Source organism: Rhinatrema bivittatum, chromosome 3 (assembly GCF_901001135.1).
Source record: "Rhinatrema bivittatum chromosome 3, aRhiBiv1.1, whole genome shotgun sequence".
In the NCBI taxonomy this organism is placed as follows: Eukaryota; Metazoa; Chordata; class Amphibia; order Gymnophiona; family Rhinatrematidae; genus Rhinatrema; species Rhinatrema bivittatum.
This window is the reverse complement of record NC_042617.1, coordinates 436,065,237-436,091,325: the sequence shown is the minus strand read 5'-3', so window position 1 is coordinate 436,091,325 and position 26,089 is coordinate 436,065,237. Positions and strand designations below refer to the sequence as shown.

At 50.5% G+C, this 26,089-nt stretch overlaps 1 protein-coding gene across 2 annotated transcripts in view; it reads left to right on the top strand.

Annotated features, from left to right (window-relative positions):
- LOC115087986 (ribonuclease H1-like) overlaps positions 1-26,089 on the top strand; it is a 103,583-nt gene that overhangs the window by 21,115 nt on the left and 56,379 nt on the right. For both annotated transcript variants that reach the window (XM_029595797.1, XM_029595796.1), the window contains exon 3: positions 2,706-2,876. In XM_029595797.1, coding sequence (XP_029451657.1) covers positions 2,706-2,876 — 171 coding nt within the window. The remainder of the gene's footprint in view (positions 1-2,705; positions 2,877-26,089) is intronic.

Below are 26,089 nucleotides of genomic sequence, written 5' to 3'. Positions count from 1 at the left end.
GGGAAACTCTAAGTCCACCCACAGGGGTGCATGGTCGGACCATGTAATCACATCTACGGTGGGACGGACCACTCGTTGAAGAAATCCCCTATCCACAAAGATATAATCAATCCTGGAATATAAATTATGGGGATTGGAATAAAATGTATATTCCCTTTTGTGAGGATGGAAAAAACGCCACGTATCCTCCAATTGAAAATGACGAAGGAGAGTGAGTAAACTACTCCTGTCCTTCTTGGGGATAGAGCCCCTGCCCACAGAGGAGTCCAGTTTGGGGTTAAGCAAAATGTTACAGTCCCCCACCATTAAAAGATGGCCCTCCAGGTGAATCTGAATTATACCAAACAGTTTAGCAAAAAAAGCAGCCTGCCCGGAGTTAGGGGCATACACATTTACCAACGTATATTTTTCCCCCGCCACCAAAATAATAAGCAGGAGAAATCTGCCCTCGGGGTCAGGCACACACTTAATCATTTCAAAAGCAAAATCCTTCTGAAACATAATTCCCACCCCTGCATAACGGGAACTCTTGGAACTCGCCGCCCAAAACTGGTGAGGATAATGTGGGGAGCGCATCAGGTGTTCATACCGCCGTTTAAGGTGCGTTTCTTGCACCATGGCCACCGCCACATTTCCCCGTTGTAAGTCTTTAAATAAAAGTTTGCGCTTCCGCGGAGAATTTAATCCTTTCACATTCAAGGAAAATAGCCGGAATGTCGTCATGGCAAAAGATTATAAGGAGGGCCCAAGCATACCTGCCCACTGTTAGACGAGATCACGGTCCAAGTCCACATAAAAGAAAATACCAAACCCAAGGTAAAACAGAAAAACCGGTGTGTATAACACGCATGGTCCTGCAAGAACAAAAAACCCCTGCCCCCCCCTCCCCCTTCCCCACCAATTGACCGTAGTCGTCGGGTACAAGGCCCAAAAATTAGAGGCATGGCACAGCAGAACACCCGCTGCCCCACCCGGTGAAAATCACAAAATGCAAACAATCAACTTTCTACAATGCAGCCATCCAGCTATTACTGGAAACAAAGACTGAAGAAATCGCCGAGTCCGCCGACCCACTCAGGTAGGGTCCGCTGCTGAAGGAGTTGGATCCGGAGTCGGGGTGCGCCGCAGCCTCTTTCCTCCTTTTCCCATCCTCTGCCATCTTGGTTCCTCTCTCTGTGCGCTCGTAGGAGATGGAGGTGTCGGAACATCTGGAGCACTGAACCCCGCTTCCTTCAAGCAACCGGCAGCTTCTCTGAGAGATTGGGCTTTATAAGTTCGGCCCTGGCATGAAAAGCTGATCCCAAATGGGAACAGCCATCTATAACGGAGCTTTTCCTTCAGCAAGATCTCCGTTATGGGTCTCAAATCAGCACGCCTCTTTAAGGTGATAGGAGAGAGATCAGCGTAAATCTGAACTTCATGGCCATCCAGCGTAATTGTCCCCTGTTTTCGCGCCGCCATAAGCACCCTATCTTTCACAGCATATTCATGGAAACAAACTATAATGTCCTTCACTCTGTTGGCCAGCCGGGGACCCAGAGCCCTGTGAGCCCTCTCAATTTTCACCTTCGGAGGCGGCGCAGGGCCTTCTCCCGTCGGAGCTTCCTGCTTTTGTAGGATATCCAGACAAAGTTTTAAGATGACCTGGGCACAGTCTGCATATTCTGGCGTATCAGGAATACCGCAAAATCGCAGGTTCATTCTGCGGCTCCTGTTTTCTAAGTCCTCCATTTTCAGGGACAATTGCTGCAGTTCCTGAGAGATATTTTTGTTTTCTGCCTTAAGGGTTTTAACAACATCAGCTTGGGCTTCTGTGCGGGTCTCGTATTCAAATATCCTCCGTCCCATTTCGCTGACCTCCTCCCGGAGCTCACCCACCACTTCTCTAATTTCAGTTTTAAAGGCCTGTAAGTCATGCCGCAGTTCCCGGAACCAAGCTTTAAACTCACCCCTATTAGGGATTTCAGAGTCGGCTACCACGCACCGATCTTCCTCCTCCTCCGACATCTCCGAGGCAGGTCCGGCCGCCATCTTGGATTTATCGGTCCGCGGCTCCCGTTCCACTTTTTGATATGAAAATTTATGAAAATCGGGCCCTTTTTTGCGGCACGACATGGGCTGAATGTGGGGGACAAGAATGCTGTATTTTCGCCGAAAATAGACGCTGGATGGCTGCAGATTCGAGCGATTTCCACCGGTTCAGTCGGGAGCTGTGGATCAGGCTGCCACTCGCTCCGCTGACGTCATCAGCCCCTCCCACTTTATATGGCATTTAATGGTGGTTAAAAGCGATAGTATTGTGAAATTTCAAGCAATTTGGAGGCCCTTTGAATTATGTGCTAAAGACTTTTAATTTATTTTCATGAACTAGGAGTTCTATTTTTGGTTTTGGACTCTTTACCGATGTTTGGTTATTTGTTGGGTGTGGGATATAGGGGAGAAAATTTAAGTTGTTTGTATCTCAGACGTTGCTTGTTTGTTTTTTTTCTGTCTGGATAAGATTATTGTTGAGGATTGTTTAATAGGAAAAAAAGAAAAAATGAGTTAGCAAATAGTTTTGCAAAAAGCACTGAGTGCTAAATTTTTAGAATCTACCTAAAGTTATTGATACCCTAAGATGCCCCTCTCCACCCCTGCCAAATCGCACATGTTTTATATTTAAACTATGGATATGAACTGAAATTAGAATGTTTCCTGTGTTCCAGGTCCAAGTAGTGGGTATGGGTCTAATACCTGGTATGAAAAGCCCAGCTTCAGCGGATACAAGAGGTCATACCAGCAGTCTTCATCGTCTGAAGATGAAGAATATGAACCCAAACATGCAAAATACAGGGCAGTGACCTACACATCAGATAACCTACAGCTTGCCTACACGGGTATTCTGTCACTAGTGTATTGTTAAGCTATTCATGTTTTACCCTTAGTCTTTTAAATGTGGGAGCTGGAAGGCACGTTCTATGGGCAGTAGCACATTTTGGGATTTTTGTACGCATTTCCAGTGCACTAGGATGTATATCCATGTCCTTTCACGCACACCTTGGAATGCATTATTGCACTTATAAAATACCCCAAAACAAATTGTTCAATTTCTCTGCCCTCAGGCAGGCCAATTCACATAAGTTGGTTCCCTGTACATACCAGGATCAGTCCGGACTGCTGGGTTATGTCTCCCTTCCAGCAGATGGAGCCAGAGAAAAGCTGAAAAGCACCCCCTAGATATACCGGTGTGCCACCTGCGTTCCTTCAGTATTTCTCTGGCTCCAGCAGATGACAGATAGCATAACCTGCGGTCCTGTTCCTTGTCAAATTCTGTGATAATCCTGTACATTGGGAAAGGTTTGGCATTTGAGATATCCCTTAGACCTTTGGCTAGATCAATCTTGATTAAAAAAAAAAAATATATATATATATATATATTTTTTTTTATATACTGTCAAGAAAGAAAAGTGTTATGATAGCGTCCTGAAGGGCAAGAAAGGCCTTTTTACCTGGAGATTGTGTCCCTACCCATTGAGCTGGGGGGAGTATTTAAAGGTGGGCTGCTCACTCTCCCCCCTTCTATACAAGCCCAGAGACGATAAAATTCCTTTGGTGGGTGCTAGCTTGTGCTAAGGTATCAGGGAGGTGTTTCCCCTACTTGGTGGCTGATTAAAAAAAAAAAAAAAATTTCAAAAAAGGGCACATTTAAAAGGGTATTCAGACCTTTGTTTTCTTCAGCCCTAGCCTGCTATAGTCTCCCGGGCCTCTGGAGGGGATGGATTACTTCACCTAGCTGCCTTTCATTTTTTTTTTTTTTTTGCACGCTTTTAATGCCACGTGGGTTGTGTTGCAAGGCCGATTTTCTCAGCGGAGTTTTTTCCCTGCCGTGCGGCTTTTTTCCCCTGCCGCGCGGCTCAAGGAGCGATCAGGCAGCTCGCAGGAAGAGGCCTGTGCAATCTCCGCACGGCGGCCATCTTGCCTGCTCCGGGTTCTGAAGCTGCACAAGGCTCATGGGGAGGAGATCTTCCTTCTCTCTCCCCCACCATCGTTGAGCCCTCAACAGCCCTGCGATTAGCAGCCAGATGCGGACCTTCCCCCTGTTTTTGCCTCGGGGGGGGGGAGACGGACACCTTACGTAGGCAGCACCCATTTTATCCCATGTTTTTCTTTCTACTACATGATGTATATATGCAAGCTGAGGCTGACTGAGACGCACAGTATCCTGCCCCAGCTAAACAATTTAGACCGGCTGCAGACCCGGGGAAAGCTGGGCCTTGCCTCCCCAACTCTGTTCCGGACAGGGGGCGTTTCCATGCCTTTGGATCCAGCGCCTCAGGATCCCCTCACGCTGCGAGAATGGCGGATTTTTTGCCTGGGTGCAGGGGAAGGGGTGGTCCAGTCCTTTCCCGTGGAGACACCTGACAAGTTCCATGCCTAAGGCTTCTGGTCAGAGAAGTAAAATTCCTCTGTCACTTAAGACCCCTGGGAAGTCCCATGCCTCAGTTTCCTTAAGACTCCTGTGAACCTTCATGTCTTGGGTCTCTTGTCACTGGTCTTAACTGTCAGAGAAGTAAAATTCCTCTGTCACTTTAAGCTGTCTGGGGAGGGGGGAAGAGGAAAAGATTTTACTTTTTATTAATCAGTACCCTGTCCAAGGACTGGCAGCTTATGGGGGAAGGAGCAGAGAGCAGTTTTCTCTCTCTCCCGCTCGCAGCAGCCGGGCACAGAAGGACTTGGCCGTTCCCATGGCAACTCCTCTCTCTCCTGATGCCTCAATCGCCATTTTGTATCCACATGTGGAGAACCGGCCTGCTGCACAAATCAAGCCTGTTTTCTTTGCCGGACGGGGGAAGGGATTCTGTAGTTCATCAGTCCCCTCCAGCTTTGAGCCCCGTGGGCTCTCCAGATTTGATCCTGGACCCTTAGGATGATATCCCCCCTCCTCCAGTTCCAGGGAAAGCCCCTTCTTACTTTACTACTGATTTTGTACTTTTATTACACCTAATTTAAGCCTGTGCGACCAGCCGACCTAGAACCTGCCTCTACTCCCGATGCGGCCCCTCCCTTAGGGGGGGGCCTTAGACAGCAGGTTTTTTTTCTAGGTTTAAAGAGACAGGTTTGTTTGTTCTAAGTTTGTTTTTAATGCCCAAAGCTTTTTTTAGAAGCCGAGACTGAATGGCAGGAGGAGGGACCTACACCAGCGAAGGACCCGAGGCCAACAGGGGTGTTGGATCCCTCTAGGGGGACAGTCAGGATGGACAGCTGTTAATTCCTCTGGGTCATTAGCTCCTCATCCGCTGGACCCTGGGTCGCAGGACCTTCTTGGGGATGTTGATGGGTCCGCCCCAGACGATTTGGACCATATCATTAAATCTCTTGTGGTGGATAAGGTCCACAAATCGCTGGAAGATCGTCTTCGGACAGGCAGAACCTCCAACACTATGCGGCCCCGGTTCAGAGGGCAACGGTGTGGTCGTCAGACTAGACTGGTGCTTCACAGGTCTCCCTCTTTGGGGTTGCAGTCCTGGTCTCATTCCTTTCAAGACCAGCTCGGGACTCCTCTATGCAAGGAGCTCCAGCTAAATCTACCCTATGAAACGTTGCTGGCCCACTCTGGTGATGGTGGTAGTCGCAGCATGCTTTCAGCGAGATGGGATATTAGTTCATCCCTGCCTAGACGACTGGCTCATTCGAGCAAAATCGAAATAGCCTTGCAAGGTTGCAGTGCAGTCGGTCTTGCACAGTCTACATTCGCTAGGCTGGGTCATCAGTTATGCCAAGAGCCATATGGCTCCATCCCAGATGTTGGAATTTTTGGGAGCACGTGGAATTTCTCAGAGCACGTTTTGACACATCTGAGGGCAAGGTTTCCCTGCCTCTGGCGAAAATGGAAAAGTTAATGACTCAAGTTCGATGTCTGTTGGTCCTTCCTTTGCCCAAGGTGTGGGACTATTTACAAGTTCTTGGTTCTATGGCGTCTACCCTGGAGTTGGTTCCTTGGGCCTTTGCTCATATGAGACCTGTGCAGCGGGTGTTGGTTTCCCGTTGGGATCCCAAGTCGGAAGAGTTCTACCTGCCCTTGCCGTTACTGGATCCGACCAGGGCCAACCTAGATGGATGATTGCTTCCGGATCACTTGCTTCATGGTGTGGACCTGGAAAGTCTCCAATGGTTAATTGTGAAAACGGATGCCAGCCTGACCGGTTGGGGGGCAGTCTGTCCATCCCGCTCGGTACAAGGTCAGTGGACACTTCGGCAGGCCAAGTGGTCCATAAATCGGTTGGAAACCAGGCGGCTCAGCTAGCGCTGTACCAATTTCTCCTGCTTGTCCGGCACCGGGCGGTGCGGATTCTATCCGACAATGCGGCCACCGTGGCTTACATAAACAGTCAAGGGGGTACAAAGTCGGCTGGTAGCCTCAGAGGCGGACAAGTTCATGGCCTGGGCTGAATTCAATCTGACCTGCATAGCTGCATCTCATATAACTGGAGTAGACAATGTCCAGGCGGACTTCTTCAGCCGACAGCAGCTAGATCCCGGCGACATCGACTGGACTTGATAGTGACTCGACTGAACGCCAAAGCGGCTCGTTTCTTCAGTCGCAGAAGGGAGCACGGATCGGAAGGGGTGGATGCCCTGGTTCTTCCATGGCCTTCCAACATTCTCCTCTACATGTTTCCTCCTTGGCCGTTGGGAAAGGTTTTAAGGTGAATAGAATCCCACCGGGGACCGGTTACTCTCGTGGCCGAGAAGGCCGTAGGTCGCGGATTTGATCGACCTAGCGGTAGAGGGCCCTTTGCATCTGGGTCATCTACCGAATTTACTGCGACAGGGTCCAGTATATTTCGATCAGGCAGATCGTTTTTGTCTAGCGGCTTGGCTTCTGAGAGGAGGCAATCGAGAAAGAAAGGCTATCCAGAGGCGGTGACTACTACCCTTCTGTGTGCACGAAAGTCATCTACTTCTCTCCCCTATATTCAGGTGTGGAAAGTGTTTGATTCCTGGTGCAGTGGGTTGAAGGTGTCCCCATGGCAGGCCACGATAGTATACATTCTTGCCTTCTTACAGGACGGCTTGAAGAAAGGTTTGGCATACAGTTCACTCCGGGTCCCGGTGGCGGCGTTAAGCTGCTTACATGGTAAGATGGAGGGTACCTCCATCGCGGGACAACCGGATGTTGCTCGTTTTTTGAGGGGAGCTAAACATTTACACCCACTGGTGCGGGCAGTTTTGTCCTTCATGGAGTTTGAATTTGGTGCTCCATGGACTTTGCGGTTCTCCTTTTGAGTCTATATCAAGCGGGCCACGTTGAAGGATTTAACTCTTACATCGGTATTTCTCGTGGTTATCTGTTCGGCCAGACGCGTTTCGGAACTTCAGGCGTTGTCATGTAGAGAACAGTTCTTACGAATATCGGATTCTGGAGTTTCGCTTCGGTCTGTGCCTTCTTTTCTGCCAAAGGTGGTCTCTGTGTTCCACGTCAACCAGTCTGTTGCGTTACCAGCCTTTCCAGAGGTGGATAAGGGTTCTCAGGGCCAGGATATGAGGAAGTTGGGCATACGACGGATTCTCCTGCAGTATTTGGAGGTGACAAATGCCTTTCGACTGTCTGATCATCTTTTTGTCTTATGGAGCGGTCCAAAGAAAAGGGTGTAAGGCTTCTAAGACTACCATTGCCCGATGGCTAAAGGACGCTATTGCTTCAACGTACATATGTCACGGGCGACAAGTACCAGATGGTCTTAAGGCTTATTCTATCAGATCGCAAGCGGCGGCATGGGCAGAGACCAATGTGTATCACCTCAAGAAATCTGCAGGGCAGCTACTTTGGAAGTCTTTGCACACGTTTGCTAAGCATTACCGTTTGGACGTCCGAGATATGGACGTCCAGATATGGATTCCTTTGTCAGCAGTGTGCTTAGAGCGGGACTCTCGAGGTCCCACCCCATTTAGGGCAGCTTGGGTACATGCCAGCAGTCTGGACTGATCCTGGTAGAGGGAAAAGAAAATTGGTTCTTACCTGCTAATTTCCGTTCCTGTAGTACCAAGGATCAGTCCAGATGCCTGCCCAGAGATATATTGTCCAGGAGAGTCCGCTCAGCTTGTTTTGTGGTTTTCGATTACAGGGTTTGGCGTCTTTGAAGTCTTGCATGAGCACTTATACATAGTTTTCGCTGGTTATTGTTTTATAAAAAAAATTAAATAGGGAAGGTTTTTTCCTTGATCTAGTCATTGGTTATTAAATTTACTTCATTCTGCTTTGATATTGATTATACTGAAGGATCGCAGGTGGCACACCGGTATATCTAGGGGGTGCTTTTCAGCTTTTCTCTGGCTCTATCTGCTGGAAGGAACCGACGAGAGAGGGAGCAATTTTAGATCTAATTCTCAGTGGAGAGCAGGATTTGGTGAGAGGGGTAACGGTGGTGGGGCCGCTTGGCAATAGCGATCATAATATGATCAAATTTGATTTAATGATTGGAAGGGGGACAGTAAGCAAATCCATGGCTCTCATGCTAAACTTTCAAAAGGGAAACTTTGATAAAATGAGAAAAATAGAAAAAAACTGAAAGGAGCAGCTACAAAACTAAAAAGTGTGCAAGAGGCGTGGTCATTGTTAAAAAAATAAATACAAATAAAAATCCTAGAAGCATAATCAAGATGTATTCCACACATTAAGAAAGGTGGAAAGAAGGCAAAAGATTACTGGCATGGTTAAAAGGGGACGTGAAAGAAGCTATTTTAGCCAAAAGATCTTCATTCAAAATTGGAAGAAGGATCCATCAGAAGAAAATAGGATAATGCATAAGCGTTGATGTTAAATGTAAGACATTGATAAAGACAGGCTAAGAGAGAATTTGAAAAGTTTGCCGTAGAGGCAAAAACTCACAGTAAAACCTTTTTTAAAATATATCCGAAGCAGAAAGCCTGTGAGGGAGACAGTTGGACCGTTAGATGATCAAGGGGTTAAAGGGGCACTTAGAGAAGATAAGGCCATCGCGGAAAGATTAAATGATTTCTTCGGTGTTTACTGAAGAGGATGTTGGGGAGGTACGCGTACTGGAGAAGATTTTCATGGGTAATGATTCAGATGGACTGAGCCATATCACGGTGAACCTAGAAGATGTGGTAGACCTAATTGACAAACATAAGAACATAAGAAAATGCCATACTGGGTCAGACCAAGGGTCCATCAAGCCCAGCATCCTGTTTCCAACAGTGGCCAATCCAGGCCATAAGAACCTGGCAAGTACCCAAAAACTAAGTCTATTCCATGTTACCATTGCTAATGTCAGTGGCTATTCTCTAAATGAACTTAATAGCAGGTAATGGACTTCTCCTCCAAGAACTTATCCAATCCTTTTTTAAACAGTTATACTAACTGCATTAACCGCATCCTCTGGCAACAAATTCCAGAGTTTAATTGTGTGTTAAGTAAAAAAGAACTTTCTCCGATTAGTTTTAAATGTGCCCTTGCTAACATCATGGAGTGCCCCCTAGTCTTTCTACTATCCGAAAGAATAAATAACCGATTCACATCTATCCGTTCTAGACCTCTCATAATTTTAAACATCTCTATCATATCCCCCCTCAGCCGTCTCATCTCCAAGCTGAAAAGTCCTAACCTCTTTAGTCTTTCCTCATAGGGGAGCTGTTCCATTCCCCTTATCATTTTGGTAGCCCTTCTCTGTACCTTCTCCATCGCAATTATATCTTTTTTGAGATGTGGCGACCAGAATTGTACACAGTATTCAAGGTGTGGTCTCACCATGGAGCGATACAGAGGCATTGACATTTTTCGTTTTATTCACCATTCCCTTTCTAATAATTCCCAACATTGTTTGCTTTTTTGACTGCCGTAGCACACTGAACCGACTATTTCAATGTATTATCCACTATGATGCCTAGATCATGATGTTACATCAAAGTTTTGCAAGGAAGAAGGCATTCTCCAGAGCTGAAAAGGAAAAAAAAACAAACTACTAGCGGACTGACAAAAGAAAAAACGGGAGGGAGTCTGGACTGATCCGTGGTACTACAGGAACGAAAATTAGCAGATAATCAATTTTTCTTTCCCTGTATGTACCCAGATCAGTCCAGACAGTGGGATGTACCAAAGCTTCCCTAAGTAGGGTGGGACAGAGACAGTACTGCTCGGAGCACATGTCTGCCAAAAGAACCAAAAACTGGCGCCTGAACGTCAAGACGATAATGCTGAGCACAAGTATGCATAGATTTCCAGGTAGCCGCTCTGCAAATTTCCTGAGGAGAAACCTACTGGCTCTCTGCCCAAGAAGTAACCTGCAAACGCAGAGAATGGGCTTTTGGTCCCTCCGGAACTGGCCAGCCCTGACAAAGATACGCAGATGCGATTGCCTCCTTTAGCCAGCGAGCAATGGTGGCTTTAGAGGCCTTCTGACTACTTTGAGGACCACTCCATAAAACAAAGAGTTGATCGGAGACTCTGAAATAATTAGTAACCTGCAAATACTGAAGGAGAACACGCTTAACATCCAAGTGTCAGAGATCAGTACCCGACGTGCCAGCAATATCCTCCGGAGAAAAGGCAGGGAACGCCACTGATTGACATGAAAGGAGGAAACTACTTTTGGCAGAAAAGAAGGGACCGTCTTTAGAGAAACCCCTGAATCAGAGAATCACAGGAAGGGCTCCCGGCAGGATAAAGCTTGCAGCTCGGAAACCCTCCTGGCCGAGCAAATAGCCATGAGGAACACAGTCTTAAGCTTGAGGTCCTCGAGCGTGGCCCGACGGAGGGGTTCAAAAGGTGCCGCACAGAGAACCCGTAAGTCCAGGCTAAGATTCCAAGACTGGCAAGTAGCCCTGACCGGTGGATTCAAATGCTTAGCCCCCTCAAGAAATCGAACGACATCTGGATGGGAGGCCACCAAGTAACCGTCCAGTCTGCCGAAGAGGAAGCCAAGAGCTGAAGCCTGAACCTGCATGGAGTTGAAAGACAACCCTTTAGAGAGCCTGTTCTGAAGGAAGGAAAGAACCAGAGAGACTGGGGCCCTGCGCGTCGATACCCCAGCCTCCACGCACATATCAAAAACCGTCCAAACCGGAACATAAGAAAGATGTCGAGGTTTTACGGGCCCGCAACAGCGTGGAAATCATTTCCTCCTTGTAGCCCCTCTTCCTTAGCCGCCGCCGCTCGAAAGCCAGACCGCAAGACAAAAGCGATCTGCCTGATCTAAAAATACTGGACCTTGTCACAGGAGGTTGTGGAGGTGAGAGACTAAGAGGGCCGTCCGCGAGATTCATGAGGTCTGCAAACCACGATCTCAGAGGCCACTCCGGCGCTATGAGAATGACTGGCCTGTGGTGAAGTTCTATCCTACTGAGAACCTTTCCCACCAGAGGCCATGGAGGGAATACGTAAAGGAGGACATCGCTGGGCCAGGGCAGGACCAGAGCCATCCATGCCCTCCGAGCAGTGTTCTCTCCTGTGGCTGAAGAACAGAGAAGCCTTTGCGTGCTTCAGGGTGGCCATCAAGTCCAAGTGGGGGACCCCCCCCACCTGCAGATGACTAGATCCATCGCCTTGTCTGACAACTCCCACTCTCTGGGGTCGAGATGCTGACAACTGAGGAAGTCTGCTTGAATATTCTCCTTTCCTGCAATGTGGGAAGCCTCCAGGCGGTCCAAATAGCACTCCGCCCAAGCAAACAATAGGCTGGTGTTCCCCTGGCGATTGATGTAAGCTACTGTGGTGGCATTGTCTGAGAGGACTCTCACCGCTTTGCGACAGATCAAGGGAAGGAAGAACTTAAGTGCCAGTCGAACTGCCCGGGCCTCCAGACGATTGATGTGCCGATCGGAGACCAAGAGCCCTGTGTCGATTGAGACTGACAAACCGCTCCCCAGCCGGAGAGGCTGGCATCCATCGTCACAACAATCCACTGGGGAGTCTCCAGGGGCATGCCCCTCGACAGGTGGTCAAGAGAGAGCAACCACTGCATGCTGATGATGGTAGACTCGGGAAGTGGTAGGGGCACCTGAAACGCCTCAGAGACCGGCTTCCAACGGGCCAGTAAAGCTTTCTGCAAAGGACACATGCGCAAACACCCAGGGCACCAGATCTATAGTGGAAGCCATATAGCCCAGAACTTGAAGGTAATCCCAGGCCGTGGGTATCAATGGAGATAAGAGATGCTGTACCTGCTGCATGAGTTTGAGTGTATGGACCTCGAGCAGGGAGACCTTGGACACGCAAGTGTCTAAGTGAGCTCCCAGAAATTCCAGAACTTGAGAAGACAAGAGGTTGCTCTTGAAGTAGTTGACTATCCACCCGAGGGAGGTGAGCACAGACACCACCTGACTGACCGCCATCACACAGAGCTGCTCAGACTTCGCCCAGATGAGCCAATCGTCCAAGGTAGGGATGGACCAAGACCCTCTCCCTCCGGCGAAAGGCCCCCACCACCTTGGTGAACGTGCAAGGGGCAGAGGCGAGCCTGGGAGAGCCTGGAACTGAAAATGCCTGCCCAGTATGTTGAAGCGAAGATACTTCGGGTGTTCCTTGCGAATCAGGATGTGAAAGTAAGCTGCTTTGAGGTCGAACGAAGCCAGGAACTCGCCGGAGCGAACCGCCGCAATGACCTCCCTCAGGGTTTCCATCCGAAAATGGGGGAACCTTGAGCACCCAGTTGACTCTTGAGATCCAGAATCTGTCGGAAGGAACCATCCTTCTTGGGGACGATTAAGTAGATGGAATAGTGGCAGGATCCCTGTTCCTCTGGAGGCTGTTTTTGGCTGCCGCATGGAGAGATCAGGTGGCTGTTGGGAAGATCCCGAGCAAATTCTAACGCGTAACTTTTGGCGATTACGCCAAGGACCCACTGATCCGTGGTGATTTTGGCCCATTCCCCCAAGAAAAAGGGACAGACAACCACCTAAGGCGGGAGCGAAGGAATGGGCCTGCCTCATCTCATTGCGAGGACTTGGCAGCAGATCCATGGGGATTGCCATCCCAGAACGATCGACGTCCTCAAAAGGAATGAGACCATGCCTGCAATCTGGAAGAGGCAGGACACTGAGAAGACCCCCTCGATCTGCTATACCTGTGCTGACCCCGGAATCAAGAGCGCGAAGGAAAAAAGGATTTAGACTTTAGGGCGGTCCTCAGGCAGCTTATGATCCTCATCACCTAAGGATTTAATAAGCTGCTCCAAGTCCTCCCCAAAAAGCAACTTACCCTTGAAGAGGAGAGTGCCTAACAGACTTGGAAGAGGAGTCCGCTGCCCAGTTACGCAGCCAGAGGAGCAGTCTGACGGAGACTGCTGAGACCATAGCCCTGGCCTACACCCGGAGAGATCATAAAGGGCATCAGCCCCATATGCAATCGCCCCTTCGAGCCGCTCCGCTTGTTCGGCTTCTGCAGATGGGAGGTCCTGGGTGCTGAGTAGTTGTTGAACACACCTAAGGCTTGCCCGCTGCATGAGACTACTACAAACCATCACCCGGTCACCTAAAGCCAACACCTCAAAGATCCTTTTGAGATGTACTTCCAACTTGCGATCTTGAAGATCCTTTAAGGCTGTGGCCCCTACAAGCGGGATGGTGGTGCATTTGACAGCCAACACAAGCATCAACCTTGGACTTTGAGCATTTCAAGAGCTGTAACTGGGAGGGGATATAACTTATCCATTGCCCTGCCCATGTGGAGACCAGACTCTGGAGCCTCCCATTCCCTGAGCAGAAGCTACATAAGCATAGGATGGAAGGGAAAAAGTACAGAACTGAGCCCTCAGACCCTCCAGGACGGTATGGGAAAAAGTATAGAACTGAGCCCTCAGACCCACCAGGTACGGGGCTCTTCTACAGGCACATCAATTCAAAGTTCATCCAGAACAAAAGGAATAAGCGGGTCCAGCTCCTCCCGTTTAAACAACCTCAAAACCCATGGGTCATCTTCCTCTATAGGGGGGATCATCAAGAGAAAGGTCCAGGTTGGCATTTGGATCGGGCAGCGGAATGGGAGGAGGAGGGTCAGGTGGTTCCAACCCACCAGGTACAGTCCTGACCCTAGTAGTACCCTGCGAGTCTGGGACGCCAGAGCCTTGGCTAACAATCAAACGAGGGATTTTTGGCAGCGGGGGGCCCAGAGTGGGATCCTCCTGTACCTCCAAGCTTGCTAAAAAAGACATGTAAAAGGAGCACAGACCCCTTTTACATCTGACCCTCCCCGAGGGTCCCCTCCCCTGGGGGGAGGGTCAGATTCAGCATCAGGAGATCCCATAGGGCTTAAGTCAGGCGGTAAATGACAAAAATCAGACTCCCCTCCCCCCTGAGGATCCGCGTCTGCTGCGAGGTCCAGGCACAAAATGGCTGCCACTCCCACAGTTTTGCGTGTGGAGGACGGCCCACACGCATGCTTGGTGACCTCGGGTCGTTGACTTCAAAGGAGCCACAGAGGGTCCCTCCCCCTCTGGGCTTGCAGAGCCCATAGCAGGAGAGCCACGAGGCAGGCTCCCCACAGGCAAGGCAAAACGCTGACCTTGGCATCGGGAAGTCAGCTGTGTGTGAAACAGTTGAGCCTGATTGCTGCAAAGCGGGGAAGCAGACTGAAAGGCTTCGAGTCGCTGCTTTCCCTGCCAGACAGCCTGGTGCAGTGAAGAACTACCTTATTCCAACTTTTACATGGAAAGTAAAAAATTTGTTGTTTTTTTTGTTTGAGAAACAGCTAAACAGGCTGAAGGGTTTGTGCCATAGCCAAGGAATTAAAATATCTCTGAAAGGAGCCGAGGAATAATCACATCTCAGGGTCAAAAGAGGGGGAGTGACTGGACCACCCCTATCTCCCCTAGGTAGGGAATTAGGCAACTACACACACTCACACACACACACCCCCGCAGGTTCATCGGTCTGCATCTGCTGGAACCAGATAAATACTGAGGGCTGCAGGGTGAGCACTGTCCTGATATGGTCTGCTCTTTCAGTTTTTCTCTGGCTCCATCTGCTGGACAGGAGGCTCAACCCACTGTCTGGACTGATCCATGGTACTACAGGAAAGAAAATTAGTAGTTAACCAATTTCCCTTTGTCACTGATATAGCCCTGCCCTAACATCAGCCTGCCAGTATTCTTCATCGCTAGCAGATGGTGGACCTGCATCTCCCTACTAGGGATTGCTTGCAGTAAAAAAAAAAATAAAAAAAAATTAAATAAAATAAAATAGATTTTGGCGCAGCGCTTGAGCTCCTGTGATGACACCAGTTTGGTCCCTCCCTCAGTTGAACATTAAGGGGCAGATTTTCAAAGCCCTACGCGCGCCGGGCCTATTTTCAAAAGGCCCGGCGGTGTACGTAAAGCTCTGGGATGTGTAAGTCCCGGGGCTTGAAAAAAGTTGCGGGGCCGGAGCCTCCAGGCACAGCGGCGTAACTCGGTAAGATACACTTTTTAGGGAGGTTTAGCTTAGGGCTGGGGGGCAGGAGAGTTAAGGGAGGGTGGGGGGTAGGGAAGTTCCCTCCGAGGCCGCTCAAATTTTGGGAATGGAGGAAGGCAGCGCGGTAAGGTGCTCAATTATGCACCCCCTTGCGTGCACTGACCCCTCATTTTATAACATGCGTGTGGATGTTGTAAAATCGGGCGTACGTTTGTGCGCGCTGGATTGCGTGCACAGATTTTAAAACATACGCGCACGCGTATGTTTTAAAATCTGCCCCTAAGTCTGGGAGCCTGGCCAGGCATAGACTTTAAAAAAAAAAAAAAAAAAGCGGTTAAAGGAAGAGTGCCCAGCGGTGAAGGCTTCTGCCCTCTCCCCTTGTAGCAGATGACCTGATCATGCTCTCAGCCCAGGAGGGCAGAGTTCAGGAAAGGATAAAACAAAGTAGGGAAGCTGCAGTTCCCCACCCTCCCTCTTTCCTTACCGGGTCGTCTTCCCTCAGCATTTGTTGCTTTGCTTCTTACTCCCTTTCCCTCTTACTTCTCTGGGGAGTTAGTGTAGAGTGGAGGTGGCTTTGGCTCAGTGGGTTGAGCAGTCTTTGGCTAGGCTCCTCAGGCTCTGTTCTGTCAGCCACATGGTAATCCGTGGCGGCAGCTTTTTTTTTTTCCCTGCACACAGGTGTATGTGCGCATTCTCGCCATGTGGTGGTGTGCTGATGGAGGTGCGCATGTACACAGGAACTTGTGCATGTAAGCCTGTGGCCTATATTTGTGCACATAGTTATGCGCAGGGATACTTGTGCGTGTACGACCGCACCTTATTGTTGAGTGCATCTTTGTATGTATACTCCTGGGCACTGCTGGTAGGCATGCAGTAGGCCGCCTAGAACCCGGTGCAGGATGATTATGGCGCCGGGGACAAAATGGTCCAAGTGCCTGGCTCTCTGAGACTTGCCATATAAGGGCAGTGAGGATAGTTTAAAAAACAAAAACAATTTTTTAAGGACCAACTGTTTCTTTATTGAGCCGGCCGGGTCTGTCTCTGTTCTCTCCCGTCGCTGTTTCCTGCAGTCACTGTTTTCCTGTCCCCTTCTTTCCTGTTTGGGACAGCCACGGTGTGTTTAAACTTTTTTTTTCTCCTTAGCCATGCCATGTGGTGCAGCCTGTTGCTCATGTGGCGATGCACTTGCGTGCATTTCCAGGGATGGCCTATGCTCCTCCTGCCTCCCGGGGGGGGCTCTTCAGGAGCTGTCGGCAGTGGCAATGGAGGGGTTTCCCCTCCTCCTTTCACTGCAGCATATGGCCTCTGAGGGGGGCGATTTTAATTAAATATACAGCTGCTGCGAGTGAGGAGAGCCCTGAGGAGCTTTAGACTCATCCTCTTCATCTTCAGAGTTCATTTTGCTATTGCATAAAGCCTTTAAGGCCAGGAAAACCTGTAAGAAAAATGCTGAAGGGACCTCTCGCTTGCGCTTGGGCCCATTGTTGGGCAAGTCAGTAGTCCAGGCTTCAAAAAGGACCAAGTCCTCAGAGGGGACCGAGGGACCAAAGATTAAGCGCTCTCTCTGGACCACGTTGTCCCACCCAAAAGATGAGTCCTCATAAGAACATAAGAAATTGCCATGCTGTGTCAGACCAAGGGTCCATCAAGCCCAGCATCCTGTTTCCAACCGAGGCCGAACCTGGCAATTACCCAAACACTAAGAAGATCCTATGCCACTGATGCAATTAATAGCAGTGGCTATTCCCTAAGTAAATTTGATTAATAGCCGTTAATGGACATCTCCTCCAAGAACTTATCCAAACCTTTTTTTGAACCCAGCTACACTAACTGCACTAATCACATCCTCTGGCAACAAATTCCAGAGCTTTATTGTGCATTGAGTGAAAGAATATTGTGCTACTTGCTAACTTCATGGAATGCCCCCTAGTCCTTCTATTATTTGAAAGTGTAAATAAGAGTCACATCTACTCGTTCAAGACCTCTCATGATCTTAAAGACCTCTCATATCCCCCCTCCAGCCGTCTCTTCTCCAAGCTGAATAGCCCTAACCTCTTCAGCCTTTCCTCATAGGGGAGCTCTTCTATCCCCTTTATCATTTTGGTTGCCGTTCTCTGTACCTTCTCCATCGCAACTATATCTTTTTTTTTGAGATGCGACCAGAATTGTACACAGTATTCCAGGTGCGGTCTCACCATGGAGCGATTATAGAGGCATTATGACATTTTCCGTTTTATTAACCATTCCCTTCCTTATAATTCCTAACATTCTATTTGCTTTTTTGACTGCTGCAGCACACTGAGCTGACAATTTTAAAGTATTATCCACTATGATGCCTAGATCTTTTTCCTGGGTGGTAGCTCCTAATATGGAACCTAACAATCGTGTAACTACAGCAAGGGTTATTTTTCCCTATATGCAACACCTTGCACTTGTCAACATTAAATTTCATCTGCCATTTGGATACTCAATCTTCCAGTCTTGCAAGGTACTCCTGTAATGTATCACAATCCTCTTGTGATTTAACTACTCTGAATAATATATATATAGAGAGAGAGAAGCACCGGTCCAAATACAGATCCCTGAGGCACTCCACTGTTTATCCTTTCCACTGAGAAAATTGACCATTTAATCCTACTCTGTTTCCTGTCTTTTAACCAGTTTGTAATCCACAAAAGGACATGACCTCCTATCCCATGACTTTTTAGTTTTCTTAGAAGCCTCTCATGAGGGACTTTGTCAAATGTTATGATCACAGTTCACCTTTATCCACATGTTTATTAACCCCTTCAAAAATAAAAATGAAGCAGATTTATTAGGCAAGACTTCCCTTGGGTAAATCCATGTTGACTGTTCCATTAAACCATATCTTTCTATATGCTCTACAATTTTGATCTTGAGAATAGTTTCCACTATTTTTCCCGGCACTGAAGTCAGGCTCATTGGTCTAAAGTTATCCGGATCGCCCCTGGAGCCTTTTTTAAATATTGGGGTTACATTGGCCACCCTCCAGTTTTCAGGTACAATGGATGATTTTAATGATAGGTTATAAATTTTAACTAATAGATCAGAAATTTCATTGTTTAGTTCCTTCAGTACCTTAGGATGCATACCATCTGGTCTAGATGATTTGCTACTCTTTAGTTTGTCAATCTGGCCTACTGCATCTTCCAGGTTCACAGTGATTTCGTTCAGTTCGGCTGACTCATCACCCCTGAAAATCATCTCTGGAACTGGTATCTCCCCAACATCCTCATTCCCTGTACGTACCCGGATCAGTCCAGACTCCTGGGTTTTGCCCCCCCTCTAGCAGATGGAGATAGAAGTTTACAAACCAAAACTCCACCTCTATCTAGGCTGGTGCCACCTACAGTCTGGTAGTATTCTTCTGTCTCCTAGCAGGTGGAGAGGGTGCAAAGCCTACAGTCTGTGCTGAATCCAGAATTTTTAGGTGGTAGTTAGTTTAAAAAAAAAAAAAAAAAGAGGTAAGCTCGGCTAGGGCTAAGGACCGCAGAGGCTTGCCTGCTGGTCCCGGACTTAGCCTCCCAGAGGGTTGTGAGGTCCTGAGGGGACCATCCCTTCTGGTTGAGGCCGCTGACGAGTGGGGGATCTCCATATTCCGGCACACAATCGAGTCTGGGGGTGACACCGGGGTGCCCGGTTCACTCCCCCCACCTGGCTTCGGACCCGAGGTGATGGGTAAGGTGTTATAAAAATAAATAAATAACCAGTTTTTGTTTTGCCTGCCTGTTTCTCGTCTCTCCCGTCCTTCGGAGGTGGGGGGGGGGGGGTGTCCAGCCGCGGTATATTCGTCGGCAGGGAGGGCCTGTTTTTTCATTTTAGTGGTTTTCTGTGCTTCTTCCCTCCGTGCCGTGGCAGAGCATGCCGAGGCGGGCTGCCTGTCGGGCCTGTGGGTCCGCGTCGGCGCGATTGTCTCGGGACAGCCTTTGTTCCGCCTGTATTTCTGGCGGAGAGGGAGCTTCGGCAACTGCAAGGGGGACCCGGGGAGGCAAGCAGACGCGTGCCAGGTCCTCTGCCGGCACAGCGGCAATTTCTGGCGGTTCGTCTTTGGGGCTCCCGGGAACGGGCACCATTTTTAGATCCTGTCCCTGCCTTTGTGGCAGGAACGGTGGCGATTTTGTCACCTCGGGGGGCAGAGGCTAACGCGGGGCCAGCGGATACGGGGGAGGACTATCCCCCACCGCGTTTGTCACCCCAGCGCAGGGTCCACGGGGGGGGGACGACGACGACGACACAGACCAGCAAAGCCACTTATTCCCATGGAGGACCCCAGTTCGGAGGGAGATGAAGATGGGGAGTCCTCAGATTCTTCGTTTGGTTCCCAGTTTGTGCTCCTTATGCACAAGGCTTTCAAGGCCTGTAGACTGGCCAGGAAGAGATCCCAGGATGCCTCCACTCCGGACTCAGGGTCTAGAGCTGGGAAGCGGTCTAAGTCCGTCCCAGTATCAGGGGGCCCACTCAGGGCTCGGTCTCTCCGACCCCAGGCTCCCAGAGGGGAGCCGGACTCTACATCGGATACAGATGAGCCAGAGGAGCAGGTAGAGGATCAGGACCTTCCGTCCCAGCCCCCGAGGGGGTTTGATGGAGTCGAAGACCAGGGGGCCACGAGTTCCCGGGTTTCCCAGGGGACAGAGGGAGATGATCCGAAGGTGATCAGATTGTTCCGAAAGGATGAGCTGGGGCCTCTTATCCCGGAAATTCTGGGGGAGTTGGGGATCCAGCTCCCGCAGATGGAGTCGCGGCTTGGCGTGACGGACCCGATCGTTTTGGGACTTCGGCGTCCTCCTTCAGCCTTTCCTTTGCATTTGTCGGCTTCAGATTTGCTCTTTAAGGAGTGGGACACTTCTGACTTGGGGCTGAAGGTGGCGAAAGCGATGGATAAGCTATATCCACTGCCGGAGGACGCCCTGGAGATGTTGCGCATGCCAAAGATAGATTCGGCGGTAGCGCCGGTGACGAAGAAGACCACCATCCCGGTAACGGGGGTACCGTGCTTAAGGATTTACAGGACAGGAAACTGGAAGTCCAACTCAAGAGAATCTTCGAGGTTTCTGCGTTGGGAATTCGTGCTGCGATTTGCAGTAATTTTTCCTTAAGGGTAGGTCTTCGCTGGGCGCAACAGCTTTTGGCCAATGAATCTGTCACCTGAGGAGGCACGCCAGGTGGGGCTTTAGAAGCGGTTATTGCCTATAGTGCTGACGCTTTTTATGATCTTTTGCGCACATCGGCCAGAACCATGGTTTTCGCGGTGGCTGTGTGGCATCTGCTGTGGCTCTGTCATTGGTCGGCAGATGTGACCTCCAAGGCCCAGTTGGGTTCCTTACCCTTTAAGGGAAAACTGTTTGGCAAGGAATTGGAAGATCTGATTGAATCCTTAGGTGAGAATAAGGTGCATCGGTTACCGGAAGATAGGCCGCGGAACAGGGGAGTTCCAGCTGCTCGCTCCCGTTTTTGAGGTGGTCGCCGCCCTAGGACATCTCTGGGTTCAACTTCTTCCTTTCGTCACAGTCCTAACCGGCAACAATCTTATTCGCAGTCCTTTCGCGGGCGCCGTTTTGGTTGTCCGGGAACCGGTCAGAATGTGCAAGAGGGTAAGCCTGCACAATGATGTGCGGCCGGTCCATTCCGTCGTACCCAGAGTCGGCGGCAGGTTGAGTCTGTTTTACGAGGAATGGACCAGAATCACATCGGATCAATGGGTCCTAGAGGTGACAGACATGGTTACGCGTTAGATTTTTTACACCAGCCGCGCCAGTGTTTCCTGGTCTCCCCTTGCGGTTTTTCAGACAAGCGCAGGGCGGTCCGGTCGACGCTGGGTCGGCTTCGAGATCTCTGCAACATTGTTCCGGTTCCTCCCACAGAGCTCCGCAGGGGCCGGTATTCCATTTACTTCGTGGTGCCAAAGAAGGAAGGAACGTTTCGTCCTATTCTCGATCTGAAGAGTGTCAACCGATGTCTTCGAATTCCTCGTTTTCGGATGGAAACCTTGCGTTCCGTGATCGGGTCTGTCCGACAGGGGAATTTCTGGCCTCCCTGAAACTCATGGAGGCGTATCTTCATATTGGCATTCGGGCGGAGCACCAGCAGTTTCTCAGGTTCGCAGTGCTGGGGCAGCACTTCCAGTTTCGGGCGCTTCCATTCGGCCTTGCGCCGGCACCTCGAACGTTCATCAAGATCATGGGGGTGGTAGCAGCGCAGCTCCGCAGGGACGGTCTGTTGGTGCATCTGATTCTGGACGACTGGCTGATTCGGGTCAAGTCAGAGACCCTCTGCCAAGCGGCTGTTCAGAGAGTGCTCCATTTGTTACGCACCCTTGGTTGGATAGTCAATGTGTCCAAGAGTCACCCAGTACCGTTACAGTCTCTGGAGTATTTGGGAGCTTTGTTCGACACGCGCCAGGGAACGGTGTGTCTCTCGCAGGAGCGACTATCCAGATTGCAGGTGCGAGTGCGCAGATTATCCAAGCAGGTCCCGATCGTCTGGGCTTATTTACAGGTGTTAGGGTCCATGACTTCCACTCTGGAATTGGTTCCCTGGGCCTTCGCTCACATGCGTCCTTTATAGTCAGCGTTGCTCTCCCGCTGGAACCCAGTATCGGGAGAATTTCGTCTCCCGTTGCCACTGACCCCGGTGGCCAGGGCCAGCATGGATTGGTGGTTGTGTCCGGACAACTTGAGTCGCGAGGTTCCTCTGGAGATTCCGTCGTGGATGGTGATTAACACAGATGCCAGCCTATCCGGTTGGGGAGCAGTGTCTACAACAGTCGGTACAGGGACGATGGTCTCCACAGGAAGCGTCTTGGTCCATCAATCACTTGGAGACCCGAGCGGTTCGGCTGGCTCTGGAGTTCCTACCTCTAATCAGCGGTCGGTCCGTCAGGATCCTCTTGGACAATGCGACCACGGTGGCTTACATCAATCGACAGGGGGGAACCAGGAGTCAGGCCATGGCAACCGAAGCTCGATCATTGATAGCATGGGCGGAGAAACATCTGAGCAGCATAGCAGCCTCTCACATAGCCAGGATAGAGAACGTCCAGGCGGATTTCCTCAGTCGCAACTGGCTGGACCCCGGAGAGTGGGAGCTCGCAGGGGAGGAGTTTCAGCTCATCTGTGCCCGATGGGGCACACCCGCAGTCGACCTGATGGCAACTTTCAAGAATGCGAAAGCTCCTCGTTTCTTTGCTCGGCGTCGGGAGACGGCAGAGGGAGTGGATGCTCTGGCATTACCGTGGCCAACCGATGTGTTGCTCTGTGTGTTTCCTCCGTGGCCTCACATAGGCAGGGTGATACGACGAATCGAGGTTCACCCGGCAGACGTGGTAGTAGTCGCTCCCGAATGGCCGCGGCGCCCATGGTTCGTGGATCTTCTGAATCTCGCGGTCGAGGAACCACTTCGTTTTCCGGATCTTCTGCACCAGGGGCCCGTTTGTTTCGACCAGGTAGATTGCTTTTGTCTAGCGGCATGGCTTTTGAGAGGCAAAGGTTGAGATCCAAGGGGTATGCGGAGTCAGTAGTATCCATTCTTCTGCGTTCTCGTAAGACGTCTACGTCGTTGTCTTATGTGCGGGTCTGGAAGGTGTTTGAATCATGGTGTCTTGGGCACGATGTGGTGGCTACGCGAGTGGCCGTTTCGGATATCCTTTTCCTACAGGACGGTTTGTCTAAAGGCCTGTCATGTAGTTCCTTGCGGGTGCAAGTAGCGGCTCTGGGTTCCTTGCAAGGACGGATTCAGGGGGCGTCATTGGCACACCCGGATGTAGTGTGGTTTCTTCGGGGGGCGAGGCATTTACGCCCTCCGTTTCAGCAGCCTTGTCCGTCCTGGAATTTGAATGTGGTCCTTAAGGCATTGTGTGCGGCACCTTTCGAATCTATTCGCAAAGTCACCCTAAAGGATTTAACACTGAAGGTGGTGTTTTTGGTGGCCATTGCCTTGGCGTGGCGGATTTCCGAGCTTCAGGCTCTGTCGTGTCGAGAGCCTTTCTTGAGGATTTCGGAGTCGGGAGTCTCGTTGCGTACGGTTCCCTCATTTTTCCCTAAGGTGGTGTCATCGTTCCACGTGAACCAGACGGTGTTCAGACTTGGAAGGTGGACCCTTGGTCCGGTGAGGGGTGAGGTCTTCTCGTCGGAAGGCGAGGCCAATCACGAAGGTCGCTGGAGGTAATAGATGAAAATCTGGATGCAGGCGCCTGCAGCGGGTCGGGGGAACAGAAGCCAGCACACTCTGCAGCGGGTCGGGGGAACAGAAGCCAGCACACTCTGCAGCGGGTCCGGGGGAACAGAAGCCAGCACACTCTGCAGCGGGTCCGGGGGAACAGAAGCCAGCACACTCTGCAGCGGGTCCGGGGGAACAGAAGCCAGCACACTCTGCAGCGGGTCCGGGGGAACAGAAGCCAGCACACTCTGCAGCGGGTCCGGGGGAACAGAAGCCAGCACACTCTGCAGCGGGTCCGGGGGAACAGAAGCCAGCACACTCTGCAGCGGGTCCGGGGGAACAGAAGCCAGCACACTCTGCAGCGGGTCCGGGGGAACAGAAGCCAGCACACTCTGCAGCGGGTCCGGGGGAACAGAAGCCAGCACACTCTGCAGCGGGTCCGGGGGAACAGAAGCCAGCACACTCTGCAGTGGGTCCGGGGGAACAAGAGCCAGAATAATCCGTAACCAGTCCAGGAGTCAAGAGCCAAGCAGGAACGACAGCCAATCCAGGGATCACAACACGGAGGAGCAAATCAGGAACCGAAAGCAGGAAAACCACCAGAGCCACGAAGCCAAGGCAAGGTCTGAAGGCTCAGACCTTGCCTTAAATAGTTGATCGAAGATGGAGTCAGGCAGGAAGGAACCCCCTAACTTCCTGTAGGGGTTCCTTTAAGGCCAGGTTCTAGCCGCCCACGCGGCCCTAGTAAGATTCAGGGGGCGTGGCTTAACTGTGCTGCGGGGACGCTGCGGCCATCTTGTAGGGCAGCAGCACTGCCGCTGAGGCGGGCTGCCGACGCCGGCCCCAACGTCTGAGCCTGGCCCTGCCGTGCGGGTGAGTGACCGACCCCCGGTCACGGTCTGCCGCAGCCGGCGGTCATAACAGTACCCCCTCCTTTAGGCCTCCCCCTAGAAGGCTTGGGCTTCCCAGGATGACTGATATGGAAATTTGAGGAGATCCTTGTCCAAGATGTTCGTAGCAGGCTCCCATGAATTCTCCTCTGGGCCGAATCCCTCCCAAGCCAGAAGATACTCCCACTTACGACCACGCCTGCGAATATCAAGAACCTCTCGAACTTGATAAGTGTCGTCTTCTGCCCTCACTGGAGAAGAAACAGGAACCTTCCGAGAGGGCCAGTTGAGGAGTAAGGGCTCCAAAAGAGAAACGTGAAATGAGTTGTGAATGCGTAGGGTAGCCGGGAGGCGTAATCGATAAGTCACTGTACCCAATTGTTTGATTACCGGGAAGGGCCCAATGTACCGAGGAGCTAGACACATCGAGGGAACCTGTAGACGAATATATCTGGTACTGAGCCAGACCTTATCTCCAGGGCGAAAACATGGTGCAGGTCTCCGATGTCGGTCGGCGAATTTCTTAGCAATCAGAGCCGCTCTCTGTAACATTTGTTGCGTACATGTCCAAAGTTTTTCAAAGTGAATGGCGGTGAGCTGGGCCACCGGAGAGGAGACAGAGGTAGCGGTACTGGTGGGGGCCAGTTGGTGACCGAAGACAATTTGAAATGGAGAGGACCCAGTTGAAGTACAGGAATGGAAATTGTGGGAAAATTCTGCCCAAGGCAGCAAAGCCGCCCAGTCATCCTGTCGGGTGTTGACGTAAGAGCGCAGGAATTGTTTCAGAACTCGATTCGTTCTCTCTGCCTGCCCGTTGGCCTGGGGGTGGAAGGACGTGGTGAAATCCAATACAATCTGAAACTTGGTACAGAGACTTCACCAATATCGAGCCGTAAATTGAGACCCACGATCTGACGTGATGTGCTGGGGTGTTCCGTGGAGACGAAAAATATGTGCCAAAAATAGCTGTGCCAATTGGGGAGCGGAGGGAAGGGCGGGCAATGGTGTAAAGTGAGCCATTTTAGAGAATCTATCAACTACCACCCATGTTACCATATGTCCTTCGGAAGCTGGAAGGTCGACCCACATCTCAGTGGAGATGTGTGTCCATGGTCTTGTGGGTGTAGGAAGTGGTTGCAACTGCCCCCCGGGTTTCCCTGTAGGGTTCTTGTGCTGCGCACAAACAGGGCAGGAGTCAACATACGCTTGAATGTCCTTGCGCATCCCTGGCCACCAATAGTGTTGTTGAAGCATATCCTGTGTACGTCTGCGTCCCGGATGCCCGGCCAATTAAGAGTCATGTCCCCACTTTACAACTTTATTACGGAGCCTCTTGGGTACCACGGTCTTACCATCGGGAACCGTGAAGGTTGCTGAAAGAATGACACGGGCTGGGTCAATGATGTACTGTAAAGGTTCTTCTATATCTTCAGAAATAAATGATCGCGATAATGCGTCGGCCTTAATATTCTTGCTTGCTGGTCGGTATCTTAATTCAAAGTCGAAACGTGTAAAAAATAACGCCCAGCGAGCTTGACACGGGTTCAGGCGGTGGGCTTGTTGTAAATGTCAGATTTTTATGGTCCGTAAAGACTGTTATCCGATGTTGAGCTCCCTCTAACCACTGCCGCCACTCTTCA